Consider the following 20,480-nt stretch of genomic DNA (forward strand, 5'->3'; position numbering starts at 1 on the left):
CCCCTATAAGGGTTTTCTTACCTTTATAGCATAAAAGGTCCTGATATTAGTAATATTGAAAAGTCAGGATTTTTTAACTACCTGTTGTTAATTATATTTATATTATTCATGCTTCTTGACATTTCCAACAGAATGATAATCCACTGAAGCAATCTAAAGACACAGAGGAAAGGTTAAAAGTCATCCCACAGTTTTGTTTCCCTGATTCAAAAGACTGGGCCCCTGCATCAAATTTTAAGAGGTAATCATTTTTAAATCTATAATCTGTTTTGCTTTGAAATAACATTTTTGTTGATGGTAGTAAAAAAATAATAGCATACTTTTACTACCCTGTACATATCAGTACTTTTACTGTATTTTTAGATATGTGAAAAAGATTCAGATATATAACCTTCCAAAAATTTCTTTTTTTAGTGAAACCTTTTCATTTGTACTGACTGGTGAAGATGGCAGCAGGTGGTTTGGCTATTGTAGGAAGCTTCTGGTAAGAATCACTTTCCGTTATGGCTGACCGTTTAACTGCTTAAAAAATGCTTAAATAGTGTTTTCTTTGAGTTTTGTAAGAAATTTATATGGAAGCATAGAGAACGTTGAAAATTTAAAAAAAAATGCCTGGAAACGGCTCCTATTATTTAGAAATAAGTAGTTAGTGAGCACAGACTGTTACCCCCTTAAAAAATGGCTCTTACTTTGTAATTCTGACTTGTTCAGTAAGTTGCTGGCTTGCTGTTGAGCCATGTAATAGCTGACTGCATACTAGCTTTCTCTGTACCCAGCCTTATGCCACCAACAGTGTCTATCAAGAATGTGAAACAATCACTGTTGGTTGCAGGTTGCCGTAATCCATTTGATTACCTTTTAATTGAAAACATGGTGTCATTTTTACAAATTTTCCTAGTGTAGGGCCAGTGTAATGAATAAAAAGGTAGGCTATGGAAGAGTACTTGCGTTTCGCTGACTGCTTCTTCAGGAGAGGGGCATTCAACAAGAAAATATCAAAGTGATCCCTCTGTAAGGACTATAAGGAACTTGGAAACAATGCACCCAGGGCACAGAGGGAAACAGGGCTGTAGGACAGGCGCTAAATCCAATCCAAAAATAGGGAGAAGTTTTATTTTTTTTTGGAAACAAACAGGCTCTTAGATGTAAACCCATGCCTATGTCAGGGTAGATACCCTGTGGCAGATGTTTAATGGAATATTTCTGAAAACATATAATAAGCCCATACGTCCCCAGCAGGAGAAATGGTAAAACACTTTTATCACTACTCCTCTGAAGAAGCACTCAGCGAAATGCGTTGAGGGAAAACTCTTCCACAGCCTATCTTTTCATTCATTACGTAGTATACAGTGTATGCGGTTTCTTCAGATGGTTATAATTATGGCTGTTTTTGGGCTGGACCAATGAGATTGATGCTATGCTGTGGTTGGGTTTGTATTCATGGGGCTTTATTCACTTAGATGAGATACTATGTATGGTTTTTTTTTATCTTTTCTTTTTAATGTAACCAATCTGACGTTGGGTTGAGTTAACAAACCTTTTGGATTTTAACACGATTTGTGTATACTTTGAGAGATGATACACCTTAATAATCCCATATGCCTCTCCTCTGTCCTGAGGGACAGATATTGATATTCTTCAAAACAGCCAGGTGTGACAATTCTGGAACTATGTTCTTGTTACATAATCCATCAAGTTGTCAGGTAGGCTTCATAGGTGTTAATTCTACGATTTACACAGCTGAAGGTGTGAATTCTTGCCAAAACATAGGGGTAGATATTTTGAAATGGCATTATAAGTGGAAGACCTATAATGACAGTTACAATTTTGGAAGTGTCATTAATAGCTTTTTCACACAATATAACATATTTACGTTCACTGGTAGAATCAATTTTTAAAGAGTAATTTGTTTTCAGGCCTACAAAGTCACTTAAAAAAAAGAGAAAACCTGGCCTAATAATTATGCAATGATACAATTGTCCATATTAGCATGTACCATTTTAATTTTTTTTTTTTGTACCATTTTAATTTTATTATAGTGTAGATTATGTTTCAAAGAAAAAAACAAAAGCAATAATTTTGTTCTCCTTTATTTTAGCCACAAGGTAAAGGGAAACGTCTGCCTGAAGTTTACTGCATAGTAAGCCGTCTGGGCTGTTTCAATCTGTTTTCTAAGGTAAGTCTTAAGCAGGCCATACATGGTTCAATGCACTCGATGTGAATAGGGGAATCCCTCCAGTGGTGGCACTGATTGAGAGAACATATTCCATCAGATTGGTTGTCTAGAAGTTGATTGAGAGACCAACTTCTGTACAACCAGCCTGCCCATAAATGGATCAAATTTCAGCCGGTTCAGCATGAATTTTGATCCATTTATGGCCTGCGTTAAGGATAAAGTTGCAGTAAAACATTCATGTGCTATACATGCATCAGTATAAAACTAAAAGCCCAGTTACAACCAAAAGCTTTTAAAAAAATATTTTAAGTGCCTTCCTGTACTTATTTGTTAAATTTGCTGGACTCCTTGAATGCTTATGTTTCTTTTTCCTATAAGACCCCCTTATTTGCATGTCAAAATCACTGTGTGTACTTTGATTTATTAATGGCAAGTTTTCCTTATAAGCTTATAAAAATGTCTTTCTCCTTCAACTTCCATTAGATCTTAGATGAAGTAGAGAAGAGGAGAGAAATGTCTCCAGCTCTGGTGTCTCCATTTATGCGAAGCGTCATGGAAGCTCCATTTCCTGCACCTGGACGAACCATAACAGTAAAGAGCTTTCTACCAGGATCAGGAAATGAGGTATTTTTACCTTTACAACTGTTTACTCTAAGGTTAGCTATAGACAATCTGATATCTCTCACACAGAAAGATGGGTAGTAACACAGCTGCATCCCTGCTCTGCTGAGACCAAAGCAATGTTTTCCCCTACTCTGCTGATTTACTGATGTGGTACACAGCTGTGTTTCCCTTTCTCTATTGAAGGGATGTGATCAATGCATGCATTCACGGAGATTTTCTATCAAGTTGGGAGGTCTCTGTGTGTGTCAAAAAGCACTTCCAACAGTAATACTTAAGTTGGCCTCACGCACCAGCTGCTGGCTATAGTCGGCGGTGCTGATCAGTGTCAGAATACAATAGCACAGCAGGAGGGATTCCTCATCGAATTTGTACATGGGGGAATCAAGTCATTTTTTTTTTGTTCAACATGCTGGTTGAATGAAAAAAAATATGACTCGTGAATGTCCAGCCTTAGACTGGCTGTGTTAGTTGAAGTAATTGGGCCATATGTGTGGCCATAGACACTGTTGTGATTCACACGTAATGTATTAATTTAAAGTGTAAGTTCACCTTTACAGAAAATCTGTAAGGTGAACTTACACAGGACCCCCTCCCCATTGCACCCGGTCCTGCTGACCTTGAGTCCTGAGATCACCCGTTCTGACACATCGGGTCACCACTTTACTGGTCCGGGGATTTGAAATCCCTGCGGCTTTCTCTCCTTTTCTCCAGCGCTGACAGGACAGGCTGCGCGGGTTCTGATTGGTTAGCACTGGACATTTTAAAATGCCTCATATGCTTACCTTTTATGAGATTAAGCTGAGGGGATTTCTAATACCCTTACTGGTGAAGCGGCGACCCGAGAGTGGGTGATCGCAGGACTCCAGGTAAGCGGGACTGGGTGCCAAGGGGAGGGGGTCCAGTGTAAGTTCCCCTTACAGATTTTTCTGCAAAGGTCAACTTACCCTTTGGGCACCAAGAAAGTTGGCCAAATTGGAGAAATAGTGGAGCTGTGTGTAGGCAGATCCTTTATTGTCTGGGAGATGTCTGTGTATGGCCAACTTTAAAATAAATCAGTCTTTCAAAGTCCTCAAACTATACCATGAGCCTATATGTCAAATATAAAATAAAATGTAGCAAATATGTATTAGGTCCCAGAATTACTGACACATAGATATTCTTCAACTTTTTACCCTATATTATTAGCATTACATTAAGGACCATGTAAAATAACCAAATATATTCATATTAAATTACTTCCTGTTGCAATTACAACCTCACTACTATATAAAAAAATATAAATTATGGCACTGAATGAAGAACAAGAAATAAATAGCAGTGTAATGAAACCTTGTGTCTCAATGCAATATCAATTTCATGCATAGTATGGTATGTTACATCACAGACTTCAATCCCTTTTATACAGAGTAGATGAAAAATACAATGAACATCGTGATTGTAACACAGCAATATTAACTAAAGTAAAAGTCTCTCTAAATGTGACCGGTCCTCTTTAAATATACCCTTTAACATTTCTATGAAAATAACTTTTAGACTGCAAGAAATAAACATTTTAAATACATTAATTATATATCTGCTCATAATGTGTCTGTATGCCTCTCCTCATTTGCAGGTCATTGAACTGTGTCGGCCAATGGACTCCCGTCTGGAACATGTAGACTTTGACTGCTTGTTCAGGTGTCTCAGTGTTTGCCATCTTATTAAAGTCTTCGCTTCACTTTTACTTGAGAGACGGGTTATCTTTGTAGCTGAAAATCTTAGGTGAGAGAGCAATTAAGTTATGCTTTTTTTACTTTTTAATGCATTTTTTTTAAACCTTTACCTTTTTGCAACATTATATTTGTTATTATTACCTTCCCGGTTGCCATCCTGTTCGTTTCCTTGAGACTATGGTTAACTTTTATATCATCAGTAAAAAAATATGCGATTTTTTGTGAGACAATTTTTATAATATTACTTTTTTTTTTCTCTCCAGCACACTATCCAAGTGTGCTCATGCAGTGGTTGCAATGCTTTATCCATTCACCTGGCAGCACACCTACATCCCTGTCCTTCCAGCTTCAATGATTGACATTGTGTGTTCTCCCACTCCATTCCTTATTGGTATTCTGTCGTGTTCATTGCCTCTACTAAATGACCTCCCTATTGAAGAGGTGGGTGAACTAGTGTTTTTTTTCCTTCAATTAGTAAAACTAATTTTGTAGCTTCTTACATCTCAAATCTTGTAATAGCAAATAAGAGACCATTATAATAAATATCAGATGGTGGAAATCAGAACCACCATTATTGGTGCATCTGAGCATGTCAGATTGTTGCATCTGACCATATTACTGTATTACTGTCTTATAAATTTATATATATATATATATATATATATATATATATATATATATATATATATATATATATATATACACATACACACAATTTTTTTTATATATATATATATATATATATATATATATATATATATATATATATATATATATATATATATCATATTTTAGAATACTTCAGGCATCTTGTATAATAACCAAGTCAATTCATATTAAATTACAACCACTCTACTACATATTTATTTATTTTATTTATTTATTTCAGGTACTTATATAGCGCCGTCAATTTACGCAGCGCTTTACATATATATATTATACATTCACATCAGTCCCTATACCCTCAAGGAGCTTACAATCTAAGGTCCCTAACTCACATTCATACCTATACTAGGGCCGATTTAGACAGGATCCAATTAACCTACCAGCATGTCTTTGGAGTGTGGGAGGAAACCGGAGTACCCGGAGGAAACCCACGCAGACACAGGGAGAACATGCAAACTCAACACAAATTAATTATTAATTAATTAGTAATTAAGTATTACTCTTAGCTTAGAACATCAATCAACCCAAATCCCATATTGTCCATAAATTACTGGCTTTTTTTTTTTTTTTACTGCTGCACCCTTTTTTAATTCTCTCTCCATCGGGTGCATACTCCATGACATTAATGTAAACTTGTGTTCACTATGCAGGCAGACATGTATAGCAGGCCCTTGTAGAATCACATACCATATAACACTCCACAAGTACCCCTGCATCCCTGTCTGGCTCTCCCATTCATCCTTGTGATGGACATCTGCACTGACCACTAGTGTAGACACCAGGTGGTGGGAGGGGTAGGGTGAAGCAAAACTTTAGGAAAGGAAGTCACTATTTGCAGATTAGAGCCCTCCAGGTGTCAGAACTCTAAGGGAGCTCTACTACATGCTTGCAGTTTAGGATGGTGAAACACAGGTTTAATTTAATACTACATAGTAAGTTTTGATTTAGCTCACAGTCCTACAAAATAAACTGTAAATTTTATAAATCATCATATCCAGTCCATGTATAAGCTTGCCTCCTATCCTTCATGCCTCAATGCTTCCTATCCTTCATGTGTGAAACATATCTATAAAAGTATTTTTTTCTTCTAGGTTTTAATTGTTGATCTCTGTGGCAACAAGTTCATTCAACAGGTGAGAATTTTTCTGCTCTTTATGTAGACTCTCCACATTATCAATCACTTAATTATTATGTTATTCATATGATGTGTGAGAATGAGCCAGGTGTATTAATGGATAGTTGCTAAATAGACCATAAATCTGTTATTTATAGGCGGTGATACTCACTCTAGGTGTATGCTGTATGCTTTTGTGAACTAGACGATTGTATACATTTAGGTCATCTTTATTCACCTGAGTTTGGGTGAATTTTAGTCCCTGCCCTGTGATTACATGATCAATCTTTTGTAAATTGATTTCCAAACTGACAACTCAGTCTGATGCCCGGGGCGTTCTGCCACAATGTGGGCGTTTCAGAGATATACCATCTGGCTTCCCTCCAAACCTGTCCACGTTTCAGTACAGCACCGAGTGCACAATGCACGTTTTTCTTTTGTCCTTGAACTTGACATGCCCATATCAAGATTATCATTTGGACATCTGCTTATAGGTTGCCACCTAAATGACACATTAACAGGTTTAACGTGTTCAACAGGGAATAAACTGTAATAAAAAAAGAGATAAGAGTAGCAGCTAAAAATAAGCTTTATGTATATACATTCATTTTGTATTGATGAAATATTAATTAAGGTCTACTATATGTGTAGCCATTTGTTTTAGTTTGGATTGAGAAGAAGAGAGTTAAAGCTTCATTTTATTTTTGTGCTGGCTGTGTCCTATTGGGGGAGATTTCACTGTACTTCCTGCCTGGAGATTCAAGTTCGAGGAAATGTCTACAAAGGAGGAGAATTCTCCTCTTAAACAGTTGTCACCAGAACAAGTGTTCTTATTGGAAGATTTCCCTTTACCTTTTGTATTACCTATCCATTTCTTTTCTGGCAACAATGGTCACCAGAACAAAAGAGGTTGACTCTACCTAGTGGAGACACAGACAACAAAAAAACAACATGATAGGGGTTCTAATCCTTCTTTGTTCTATATAAATAAACAGATTTTTGGTATCCATATACCTGTACTTTAAATTCTACTTTTAGGTATGCATATTTTTTAATTATCTTTTATCTTTTCATTTTTTTTAAATCACAGTTGTCAGATGAAGATGACATTTTACCTCGCAAGCTCCAAGCTGCGCTGGTCCAGATCCTAGAGCAGAGAAATGATATCCTGTATCATGATCACACTTTCACTGAAGGTGAGCAGTAATGCCTACTCCGATCTTTCTAACAGAAAACAATCTGAAAGTCTATAAGCAAAAGCTGTATATAATGTAAATATATATATTTCACCTGCTGATGTTTTGGACAAATTGATGTAAAGCTGCTCTTAACACTGAAGCTTATGTAAAATACAGCTGAAAAGCATCTGAACAGATACTTATATACAGTACCTTGAGACGCAATTGCATTAATAAATGTTCCCCATTGTACACCTATAAATATTAATTAGATGGCATTCCAAATTTATACAAATATAACAATAACCATTAACTCTCGACCACTGTGTGTAGTAATATGGAGTGGGGTTCCAACCTCCTTCATCTCTCATGAATTACCTAATTTTAATAGGTTTCTTTTGTATGTTAAGCAATATTTATAGATATACTGTATATTATTATCATCAATTCATATAACTTAACATATAAAATTCTAACTGAAATCTTTATTATCCACATACTTTAAAATATTTTATACATGTGTTAACATTGTAGATACATTTTAAATCTGTAAATAATAATGATTTTGGTAACTTCCTAATTATAATAGTGATACTTCTTATTTCATTTAGTAAATGTAAACCAAATACACAATGTTTTTTAAATAAATATTTCAGTTTTAGCATTTTCTATACATACACTATATTACCAAAGTATTGGGACACCTGCCTTTATACGCACATGAACTTTAATGGCATCCCAGTCTTAGTCCGTAGGGTTCAATATTGAGTTGGCCCACCCTTTGCGGCTATAACAGCTTCAACTCTTCTGGGAAGGCTGTCCACAAGGTTTAGGAGTGTGTTTATGGGAATGTTTGATCATTCTTCTAGAAGTGCATTTGTGAGGTCAGGCACTGATGTGGACGAGAAGGCCTGGCTCGCAGTCTATGCTCTTATTCATCCTAAAGGTGTTATATCGGTTGAGATCAGCACCAGTGCACAAAGCAAGGACCATAAAGACATGGATGAGCGAGTTTGGGGTGGAGGAACTTGACTGACCCGCACCTCGCCCTGATAGAACACCCTTAGGATGAATTAGAGAGGAGACTGCGCACCAGGCCTTCTCGTCCACATCAGTGCTTGACCTCACAAATGCGCTTCTGGAAGAATGGTCAAACGTTCCCATAGGCACACTCCTAAACCTTATGGACAGCCTTCCCAGAAGAGTTGAAGCTGTTATAGCTGCAAATGGCATTAAAGTTCATGTGCGTGAAATGACAGGCGTCCCAATACTTTTGGTAATAGTATATGTTTAGTGACCATTTTGTTTTTTTAAGAAGTACTTCTGACAACTTTAGTATCCCTTCAGTTTCCTAAATTTTGCAGTTTATTCTAACAACTGTTCTCATTGCAAAAAAATGCATACGAGGGGTGGGGGATAATTCTATTTTCAACTAGGCTGCATTATGTGATATGACATTACTTTAAAAGTAGCATTTCTTAAACTCCTAACAATTTTACATTTTGAAACAGGATCAATAGATGGAAAGTCCATTTGAATGTTTTCTAAGATATCTCATTAAATGTAATTATTATACTGCTGCTGTTTTATGCTTACTAGACTTGACACTTGTTAATATTTTCATCACCAAAATATATTATAATAAATAGATATGACTGCAATCAATCTTATAGTGATATGACAATGACACTCAATTTATCCCAAAAAGAGTCACATGTACTTACTATGTTTTGTTCCCCCCCAGAAGAAGTCTCTCTGAACACCCTGGTATCAGAGGCCTTTGTGTGGTTCTTTGTGGAGATTGTTGGCCATTACTCTCTGCACATGTATGTGAATGAGAAGGGAGAGCGTGTCTTTCAAAGAGAGCCTTTTCGCAAGTCACACACTTCCAGAAGCGTACGGCAATTCCTTGATCTCTTTATGGAGACCCAGATGTTTGCTGGATTCACACAGGATCGGGAGTTACGAAAAAGTGTCGTTAAAGGTAAAGGAGAACACCAGTGGTGTCTTGTAGCTTTAGTTCAGTTGGCTGTGCACCTAAATTGCAGCATTACATACATATCAAAAAAAGAGTATAACTAAAGATTGTTTCACAGAAATTTAAAGGGGTAATTATTTTTCACTTGCTGTTCATTAGTAAAATAGGTATCTTGCACAGAGGGACTTGACTTGCCAATTAGTCTTGTGTTACTTAAAAGGAATATTATCTCAGGTAACATCCAAAGCCAGAATTAGAATACTAATCACTATTTACCACAACAGGCGTTAATTCATTCAGATACTGCCATAAGATTGCTGCTTTGTGTAACAGCTTTCATATAACAAAAGGGCATATTTTACCAAACAAAATTGCTCTAGTTGATGAATGGTGATATATAGTCAAGAAACAATCTGCCAAAATATCAGCAAAAGGCCTCCTAAGAGCTTCCTACATAGGTCAGAAGGCAAAGAAGTGATCTCCTTACTTGACCAAGTTATTTATTTTGACAGTTCAACTGAATTGAACTTTTATTTTTTTATAAAGTGTAATGTAGGTGGGAAGGTGAGAGCTACTATGGGCTTTTGCTACTAAAAATGGAATATTAAAAACAGAGTTCACTTTATAATCACCATATGTTTCTCACTTACGTGTGAATTAATTTCTACATCCTAACTCTTGCAATTTTATGCAAATCCTGTCTTTTTTATTTGAGTGGTAAGAAGTAGTATGAGTAACACTGGGCAGATGAAGATTATTTTCCTGTTTTTACCATTACTAAAAAAAACCCCATTTGAAACAAAATTTAACCTCTAGTCTTGGCTAGGTCCAAAACATGAACAGGTTTATTCCTTCTTCACCCCACAGCTTTTGGCAAAGGAATGGATTTAGTGGCATAGATTCTTTAATAGGTTACTCAATAGAGCTCTCTGCATATTTGTAAAAGTTTTAAGATCCGGTAACTTTCTATATAATAATGTATAAGTATATAAATTTATGTTTATTTGTTTTTTTATGTGCTTCCAATTCAGGACTTTTTGAGGTACGAGCCTGTGAATACCTGAAGACGCTTCCTGAGACAGAGCCCAGTGGAGTCAACAAATTTCTAAAAGGCTTAAGTAAGTTTGATTTAAAGGAAAATGTTATTTACTCAATCGGTTTTATTTTACTTTATTGTTACAATAAACATTTAAAACAGGGTGCTCCCTTGATTTTGGGTGTGCAGAGCACGATGGCGTTTCTAAAAACAGAGCACAGCAGTAGCTTCGCACATGTTTTAGACAGGAGAGGTGTGTCCTTCCTCTGAGTCATTCAGCATGTGTGTATGCAACCTAAGATCCTGATATTCTGGTCTGTATTCTCAGCGGAGCAGTATACCACCAATATACAACCCTGGAATATCTGACTCGCACGCACCACCTACTAACTGAATATATAATATTTACCCGACTAAACAAAATAAAAAATAATGATTTTTAATCCTAAATATAATGCATAAAACTTATGCATCAACTCTGTTCTCTCCCCTTAAAGTGGTTATAAAGGCAGAAGTTTTTTTATCCTAATGCATTCTATGCATTAGGATTAAAAGACTTCTGTGTGCAGCAGCCCCCCCTAACACTAACCTGGGCCCCCTCTCTGTCCAGTGATGTCCATGAGTGTCTCAGCTGTCCGAGATTCTAGCTAGCCAATCAGGGGAGAGAGGGCGTGGCCGGGTCGGGACTCTGTGTCTGAATGGTTACACAGCAAGCTGCTTGCTGTGAGGGCACTGAACAGGAGGGAGGGGCCAGGAGCACAGAAAAGGACCTGAGAAGAGGAGTATCCAGCCTGCTCTGTGCAAATCCACTGCAACAGAGCAGGTAAGTATAACGTGTTTGTTATTTTTATGGGTAAAAAAAACAGACTTTACAATCACTTTAACTACAAATCATCTTTTATTTTAAAGAGTTGTGTGCCTTTTGGCAAACATAAGTGAAAAATAAGGTAAACGCATGCGCTACTCAGTAATAGAAATGAAAATGAACACAGTGTGGTGCAATACTGAATGCACCAATATCGATAAAAAGTTTGTAAGATGGAGCAGCGCTAAATCAAAATACATATATATATATATATATATATATATATATATATATATAATATATATCTCAAATAACATATATTCAAATATCATAAGAAGGTGAAAAAGGTATTGTTGAAACAAGTGAAAAAATATATATATTTCAAAACATATATATATATAGATATGTCCAGTGCAAAAAATATAAAGATCACAAAATAGTGAAGTAAAGTCCTTCTTCCAAGGTAAGTTGTGAATGAACAGCAAATAAACCCCAGTGTCAATGATAATAAAGTAGTGCTGAATCCCAAAAGGTGCAATGGCCACTCACCTCAACTACAAAGACAATGCGCATCAGACTGCCCAGACAATCTCCCTGAGGTATCTTCCATCAATGGTCAATGTACATGCAATAAGAGAGACATCTCCTCATCGTGTAGTATATAATGAAAATGTATTTAAAACAAACTTACATTTAAAATTGTGAATAACCACAGCCAAGCGGGGTCACACAACAGCAGAACACTGAAAAAAGAAACTTCCGGTTTTGGCCGTAACCGGAAGTGACGTCACCCGGCTCGTCCGGCTCCTTTTGGGAGGAGCAGGGTGATGTCACTACCTTATCACTGGCTCATTGAAATCATTGAATTTTTTATTTAAAAAAAGGGCTCTGCTAATATTCGCAGCCCATAGTAATGAGGTGTGGCAGGTCACGTGACCTTACATGCTTGCCTTAAGTCACGTGGCCTGAAAACTGGAGTCCTGTGAAACCCTTATTCTTCAGCTGATGGGTAAGCTTTTGCTCCCTTTCTCAGCTCACCCTCTTTATCTAATACTTGACTGTTTTATTTAAAGGAGTTGTAAAGACAGAATTTTTTCTATCTTAATGCATTCTATGCATTAAGATAAAAAAACCTTTTGTGTGTAGCAGCCACCCCAGCACCTCCTAATTACTTACCTGAGACCCATCTCTCTCTAGCCATGTCCATGAATGTATAAGCCGTCTGGGACACTCTTCCTGATTGACTGAGACACAGCAGCGGCACTATTGGCTCCCGCGTCTGTCAATCAAAGTCAGTCAGCCAATCAGGGGAGGGAGGGGACGGGGCCGGGTCAGGGCTCCTTGTCGAAATGGACACACGGAGCTGTATCTCGGCTCCAGTGCCCCTATAGGAAGCTGCTGGCTATGGGGGCACTCGATAGGAGGGAGGGGCCAGGAGCAGCAAAGAGGGACCTGAGAAGAGGAGGATCCTGGCTGCTCTGTGCAAAACAGACTGCACAGAGGAGGAAAGTATAAAATGTTTGTTATTTTTTTATTTTTTAAAATCAAGCCTTTACAATCACTTTAAGCTGTTTGACAGGCAAAGACAATAACTGTTGTGCTTTTACTTGCAGGTAATAAAATTAAGTTTCTTCAAAAGAAATAAACATTTTAGAAAAATCAAATATATACATGATCTGTGGATCGACCACAGCGTTGTGGTTGCTGAATCACTTCACCGAGGTTAAAGCTTCATACCTATATGGAAAATGAGGATACAGATTTTTCTTTTCTACGTTGCCTTAACCAAAGTCCTAGAGGAGAAATGTGGACAATGTGCAACTGCAGCCAGACCTTGTTCAATGGATTATTAAAGAAAACAGATGGACGCCAGTAACATATTGCATATGCCAAAACTGAAAAAAGATTTATTGAAATGTTTTAGATATTTCAAACATGGAAGTTATAGCATGATTCTCAAAACTTCTTCAAATGGAATGACTTTTTCAGATAATGAAGACTTTGGCATTTTCCTCAATAAACATTGGCGGTGGTGTGTAGAGTTATTGGCTTTGCGGTTATGGATGTGTTTTGTATTTGTCCAAAAATACAAACATATGACAAATATGTTTATGGCATTAAAGAATTCTGGGTTTGCCGCAAACATTGAACATTTAGTGAACATTTACAGAGGTATAAACAATTATCTACCAATGTCTCAACATTACTGTTGACTGGATGTAACATTTTAATAAGTCTACGGATTTTATTAATGAAAGCATCCATTGAAGGTATCAAGAAAGCTCTCCTTCACTAATGTACGTGTAAATACAAGATGTGACTGACTGATGGGAAGAAAAAGAAATCATGTTTGTATACTGTATATTGTAATGTTATCTGATCCCATAGAAGATATAAACATCATCTATTTTGCACTGGGAATTCAAGATGCTATACAGGTGTGTTGCACACCATTACATTTATATCTTTCCATTTGCACATTATTTACTGTGAATTGTACTATAATCTACACTACTCTGTAAAAAAGTAATGTGTTTATATGATCTTGTGGGGCGGTGCTCTTTAGACTCATTATATGTATTTACAAAGCACAGGTATCATGAGTCTTTAAAAGTTACTGTAAAAGATAGCTCTTTTAGAAATGCACTTTATTTAGTCCTTTTAAAAATTAGAAATGTAAGTGCCTTTCCTGAATGCCAATTTTGCTTCTGAACTCACTTTTAGAGCACAAAAATTATTTTTGAGTGGGGTTGAGTTTGATTGCCAGATCTTTAACCCCTTGACCGGGGTACTTGTGGTCAGGGAGGTTGTGGTCAAAAGGAGTTAGCCCTTTCCTATTTTTTTTCCCTCGGGTAGCTGCAAAGTTTTCATGCACAGGGTAACAGTCCAAGTCTCATTCTGTCTGCCCCCCGTTCATAAGGGGCATCGCTGCTTTTTTTCAGGTCATCATTGTCAAATGTTAGGCCCCTTTCACACGATCGGACCGTTCGGAGACATGTTCGCTGACATCCGACCCCGTCCGATCCGCTAAAAGCAGACGGATGGCCCTACGTCCAGGTCCGTCGCTGGCAGATCAGATCGGGTGAGATCTGATGAAAACGGACATGCTGTCCATTTTCTTCCGATCCCTCCATAGGCGGCAGCGGCGCCTGACAAGTCCCTCCCTGCTCAGTGAGCAGAGAGGGACCTGTCATCCGCCGGCTTAGCGGAGATCAACGGACTGATCTCCCACTGAGCCGGCGGACCGAGGCGTGAATGAGGGCTTAGTCTTCACCAGCTGGGAGTCAATGCTTTAGGCTGGGTTTACACATGTGCGGTGCGAATTGAAGCTCCCTTTTCACAGCTAATTGACAAAGTAGTTGTTCAGCGTTTCACGTCAGTTTTTGATCAGGAGCAGGTCAGGATTGCATCAGTATCAGGTCAGGTTTACATCAGGATTTTATTCTGTTCACAACTTAATGCATCTGCGAATCAGATGCGTTCCCATGGAAGATAATGTCTTTGCAATTCACACCGCAATGCCCAGGAAACGCACACGTTTTTTGGGTAATGCGGAGTGCGAATGCAACGCACATATGTGAACCAGCCTCATTCAAATGAACGTGTTTTAAAATCTCAAAGAACAAGATTCCTCAAAGTTTGGGACTTTAAATGGACGTAAGGCAGTGGTAGTAAAAAAATACAAATTTTATTCAACAATCAATCAATCAATTAATAATATAACATGAAATGCATAATGCTGATGATAAAAACATATATCAGGGGGAACCAGCTTAAAAAAGGAAGAAGGAGGGAGCTTCACAAATGAGTGTCCACTGGACGTCCATTTAAAGTCCCAAACTTTGAGGAATCTTGTTCTTTAATATATACCGGGATGGGACGCATAGGCAGCACAGTTGGTTAGATGAGGGAAAGCTTTATTATTACTTTACTATTTTAAAATGTCATGCAAATTGGATGCAGTGTATGCCGCATCCAATTCACATAGGTGTGAACCAGGCCCTAGGGCCCCTTCACTGTGCCCGCAGTTGTTAATAACAGCCTGGACATACCAGGGGGACAGTGCATGTTATTATGCTCATTTGTGAGCTACTTTTATGCTGTAATTATTCATGCTGTATGATAGAGCAAATATGCTTTAGTGTAGATCTATGTTCCTTTGCCTCAAGGTTCAACTCACCAGGCTTCAGATCTACTGATATTGAACTTTAAGTCCCCATTGACATATGTGCAAATTAATATGCGTTCCCCAACAATGTACGACAAGAGAATTTCTATTTTTTTTCTATGAGGCCTGTTCACACCTGTGTGTTGCTGCCTGCATTGGGGAAAATATCACAGATTCTTTTTTAGGTACATGAATGCTTGTTTTTTGGCCCCATAGACTTCAATGGCAACACAAAAAAAAACCACATGAAGATTAAAAGTGTGTATAAGGGTGCTCTGAGTAACAGGACTGAACAGATTGATGTCTATATTGGGTTGAAATATTCAAACGATGAAGGGTCTTCATACACTTAGGGCAGCACCCGAAGAGGAGAGCAATCTCTAGTAACAAAATAAACAGAAAAAGGCGCCTCTAATGCCGTGTACACACAACCGGACTTTTCGACCGAACTGGTCCGACGGAACGAATCCGTCGGACAATTCGATTGTGTGTGGGCTTCATCGGACCTTTTCTGTCGAAAAATCTGTCGGACTTTAGAAATAGAACATGTTTCAAATCTTTCCGATGGACTCGAGTCTGATCGAAAAATCAGTTCGTCTGTATGCTAGTCCGACGGACAAAAAAGAACGCAAGGGCAGCTATTGGCTTTCTGGCTATGAACTTCCTTATTCTATTCCGGTCATATGTCATCACGTTTGAAACGATCGGACTTTGGTGTGATCGTGTGTAGGCAAGTCCGTTTCATTGGAACTCGGTCGGAACTCGGTAGAAAAGTCAGAGTTCAGTCCGCCGAAAAGTCCAGTCGTGTGTACATGGCATAAGTGCAGAAATAAAAACTTTTAATATCCCAAAGGGATTAAAAACACTTACAAAATAGATGATGAAAGGAGCGCATTATGTGTGAAGTGGAGAAGGTGATCCGGCATCAGGATGGTCCCAGTATGTATCATTAAATTCCAGTATGTATCATAAATTCCCAGAGATGTCCCTGTTCAGCAGCAGAAAGTCCCAGAGGAGCCAGCAGATGACCTCACTTCCTGTTTGTGGTCCAGGCTGGTTGTTGGTCCCCTCCCGCTGATGTCACTTCCAGGATTCACGTTCCACGCTGATCCTGACAGCGCGGCTGCACCACCAGTGCCTCTAGAGCTGCACCCTCTACCTGCTGGCTCCTCTGGGACTTTCTGCTGCTGAACAGTGACATCTCTGGGAATTTGATACATACTGGGACCATCCTGATGCCGGATGCCACCTTCCCTACTTCACACATGATACCCTCCTTTCATCATCTATTTTGTAAGTGTTTTTAATCCCTTTGGGATATTAAAAGTTTTTATTTCTGCACTTAGAGGTGCCTTTTTTCTGTTTATTTTTTTAAAAACAACATGAAAAATGTGCAAACAATGCATGGAAATGTTGATACCTAGCCTTATGGATTAAATTATCCATATGTTTCTATGGAGGATCCGCTAAAGGGCAGGACACATAGCAATTTTTGTCAGGATTTTTCTGTTTTGTGTGTTTTTACTTGGTTACTCTATTTGAATAAATAAATAGCAAAATACAATTCTATAAATATATTGTTGACCAGCTAGTATTGTTATCTGATAACGTCACAAACTCTGTTATTAACAGTTGTAATTTTATAGAGATTTAACAGTGGTTATATGGAATAATAGGCCAACACTGGATTTTTTTGGTGAGGTATTTCTTGTAATATCTAAAGGCTGTCTCACTGTACCTTTTGGTGTTTGTTTATTAGACCTATATCTGATTATCAAATTTATTTTGCACCATTGGCTTTTAAAATGTTCTGCTTTACTCAGTTCTTTTGTGTACCATGTCAACTGGACAATCATGGTTACCATAGCCTATCCTAAATTAGCTTTGTCTAAAGTATCCTACCTCATACTCACCTGCGATGGTCAATCAAAATTTAAGGGTGTTTTGATATATATATATTATAGATGATATGTTCATCCTACAGATTATGTTCATCCTACAGATAGATGTGTTATTTTTCCACTTCCTACAGTAGGGTGCCAATGTTGTTTGTTGTGCAGTGAAATTGCACAATAGCATTATAACCTTGTGGACAAGGTAGTCTTAGAAAGACATACATTTAAATAGACTTTAAGTAAAGGAGAAAAACCTATTAAAGCCTAAATGCAGCTAACACCATTCATTATCAGCACCTCTGTTAATGGCTGATCCCAAGCCCTGCCACTTTTGTTGGAAAGCTTGGCTGTTAAAGGAAGTGGAAATATAATGAATCTACTGGCAGAATCAATGTGTAAAAAACAGTTGTATAGGGGACTGAATAGCTGTGTTAATGTTCTTGACAGACTGCACCATATATTATTTTTGATTTTGCCTATAGTTCTACTATAAGGAACCAAAAAAAAAAAAAGTATAATGTAAAATCTGTGTAACTAATCAGTGTAATAAATGCTTAAAGTGGAACTTTACCCATAAAGACTTTCTAAAAAATAATGTTCTTTAGCAAGGAACATACATTCCACATTATTAACTATGCTAACAAAATTAGTGTGTGCTGTAAATTACCTTTTGAAGTCCAGAGCCCATGAGCAGCAGTACATTTTTAGGCTGTCAGCAAATTAGCCTCTAATGGCTCTGATTTTCAGCACGACAAATGTGGAGAGCAACTGAGCATGTGCAGAACAGAATGAGACCGTATATTACTGGATTTTAAACAGTATAGGCACTTATTTTTTTAAAGTTTTACACCTGCAAAAGGGGCCAGCCTGAAGTGATCTAGTAGCCTTAATTTTCTGACTAAAGTTTCACTTTAAGTATATTGAAAACATGATTGTAAAAATAAAGTAACAATGTATATTTATGAAAATACTGCATACATCATACGTTAGTGGATTGACCACATTAAGTACATATTATGGAACTTAGGGTGCAGTTTGTTGTGCACTAGAGTGCGGCTGCATTTGATGGACAAAAGATGAGCTTAATATAATTTATCTTTGTGGTGACTGAGAGTCCTTACTTGCTATTTATCTGTTTCTCAGTGATGGCACCCAGAGACTGCTTGTATACTTCAGTTGTGCTTACAACTTAATAGAATAGCATGCATAGCCACCACAGAAGTAAACTGTCACTACAGCAGATTCCTTTTAGCATCTGTTCACTGTAGATCCAAAGCAATCACACATGTATCAGGAAGTACATGTGGAATGCCCATTTTCCATATTCTAATCCAGCAGGATCTTCCAAGCTGGTTAATGAAGTACTACTGTTTAGGCTCTGGGAAGAACATTATGTGATGTTTTCAAAGGGTATTTTGTGTTATAATAGATACTTTTTAATGTGATTGGTGTACATTTGTAAATTATGTAAATATATTTTTATACTGTCATTCTTTTGTAAACTTGTAGATTTTCAAAAGTCATTAAAGGTTAACATATTACATATATTCCCTCTTGGCATTTTGCTTTTTAATTAAAGATCAATGACCAAATCTGAAAGTAAAGCAGAACCATAAGCAAACAGCAATATACTGGTATATAATATAATGTATATGTATGTTTGTGTGTGTATATGTGTGTGTGTATATATACAGTGGGGACGGAAAATATTCAGACCCCCTTGAATTTTTCACTTTGTTATATTGCAGCCATTTGCTAAAAAAATTTTAAGTTCATTTTTTTCCTCATTAATGTACACACAGCACCCCATATTGACAGAAAAACACAGAATTGTTGACATTTTTGCAGATTTATTAAAAAAGAAAAACTGAAATATCACATGGTCCTAAGTATTCAGACCCTTTGGTCAGTATTAAGTAGAAGCACCCTTTTGATCTAATACAGCCATGAGTCTTTTTGGGAAAGATGCAACAAGTTTTTCACACCTGGATTTGGGGATCCTCTGCCATTCCTCCTTGCAGATGGTAAACATTGGTGGACAGCCATTTTTAGGTCTCTCCAGAGATGCTCAATTGGGTTTAAGTCAGGGCTCTGGCTGGGCCATTCAAGAACAGTCACGGAGTTGTGAAGCCACTCCTTCGTTATTTTAGCTGTGTGCTTAGGGTCATTGTCTTGTTGGAAGGTAAACCTTTGGCCCAGTCTGAGGTCCTGAGCACTCTGGAGAAGGTTTTCATCCAGGATATCCCTGTACTTGGCCGCATTCATCTTTCCCTCGATTGCAACCAGTCGTCCTGTCCCTGCAGCTGAAAAACCCCCCCACAGCATGATGCTGCCACCACCATGCTTCACTGTTGGGATTGTATTTGACAGGTGATGAGCAGTGCCTGGTTCTCTCCACACATACTGCTTAGAATTAAGGCTAAAAAGTTCTATCTTGGTCTTCAGACCAGAGAATCTTATTTCTCACCATCTTGGAGTCCTTCAGATGTTTTTTTTAGCAAACTCCATGTGGGCTTTCATGTGTCTTGAACTGAGGAGAGGCTTCCGTCGGGCCACTCTGCCATAAAGCCCTGACTGGTGGAGGGCTACAGTGATGGTTGACTTTCTACAACTTTCTCCCATCTCCCGACTGCATCTCTGGAGCTCAGCCACAGTGATCTTTGGGTTCTTCTTTACCTCTCTCACCAAGGCTCTTCTCCCCTGATAGCTAAGTTTGGCCGGATGGCCAGCTCTAGGAAGGGTTCTGGTCATCCCAAATGTCTTCCATTTAAGGATTATGGAGGCCACTGTGCTCTTAGGAACCTTAAGTGCAGCAGAAATTTTTTTGTAACCTTGGCCAGATCTGTGCCTTGCCACAATTCTGTCTCTGAGCTCTTCAGGCAGTTCCTTTGAGTCTGAATACTTAGGACCATGTGATATTTCAGTTTTTCTTTTTTAATACATTTGCAAAAATGTCAACAATTCTGTGTTTTTCTGTCAATATTGGGTGCTCTGTGTACATTAATGAGGGAAAAAATTAACTTAAATGATTTTAGCAAACGGCTGCAATTTAACAAAGAGTGAAAAATTGAAGGGGGTCTGAATACTTTCCATCCCCACTCTGTATATGTATGTATGTATATATATAT

The 20,480-nt window shown here is 37.8% G+C and overlaps 1 protein-coding gene across 2 annotated transcripts in view; it reads left to right on the forward strand.

Annotated features, from left to right (window-relative positions):
* Positions 1–18,899, forward strand: part of DENND2C (DENN domain containing 2C) — a 60,338-nt gene extending 41,439 nt beyond the window's left edge. Inside the window, exons 9-19 of one of the 2 annotated variants that reach the window (XM_073615699.1) lie at positions 132–241; positions 415–484; positions 2,099–2,176; positions 2,660–2,800; positions 4,413–4,561; positions 4,776–4,953; positions 6,270–6,311; positions 7,383–7,488; positions 9,215–9,454; positions 10,480–10,566; positions 12,903–18,899. In XM_073615699.1, coding sequence (XP_073471800.1) covers positions 132–241; positions 415–484; positions 2,099–2,176; positions 2,660–2,800; positions 4,413–4,561; positions 4,776–4,953; positions 6,270–6,311; positions 7,383–7,488; positions 9,215–9,454; positions 10,480–10,566; positions 12,903–12,934 — 1,233 coding nt within the window. In that variant the 3' untranslated portion in view covers positions 12,935–18,899. The remainder of the gene's footprint in view (positions 1–131; positions 242–414; positions 485–2,098; positions 2,177–2,659; positions 2,801–4,412; positions 4,562–4,775; positions 4,954–6,269; positions 6,312–7,382; positions 7,489–9,214; positions 9,455–10,479; positions 10,567–12,902) is intronic. The other variant, XM_073615700.1, reaches the window with a different exon arrangement.
* The last annotated feature ends 1,581 nt before the right edge of the window (positions 18,900–20,480 follow it).

Source organism: Aquarana catesbeiana, linkage group LG02 (assembly GCF_042186555.1).
Source record: "Aquarana catesbeiana isolate 2022-GZ linkage group LG02, ASM4218655v1, whole genome shotgun sequence".
In the NCBI taxonomy this organism is placed as follows: Eukaryota; Metazoa; Chordata; class Amphibia; order Anura; family Ranidae; genus Aquarana; species Aquarana catesbeiana.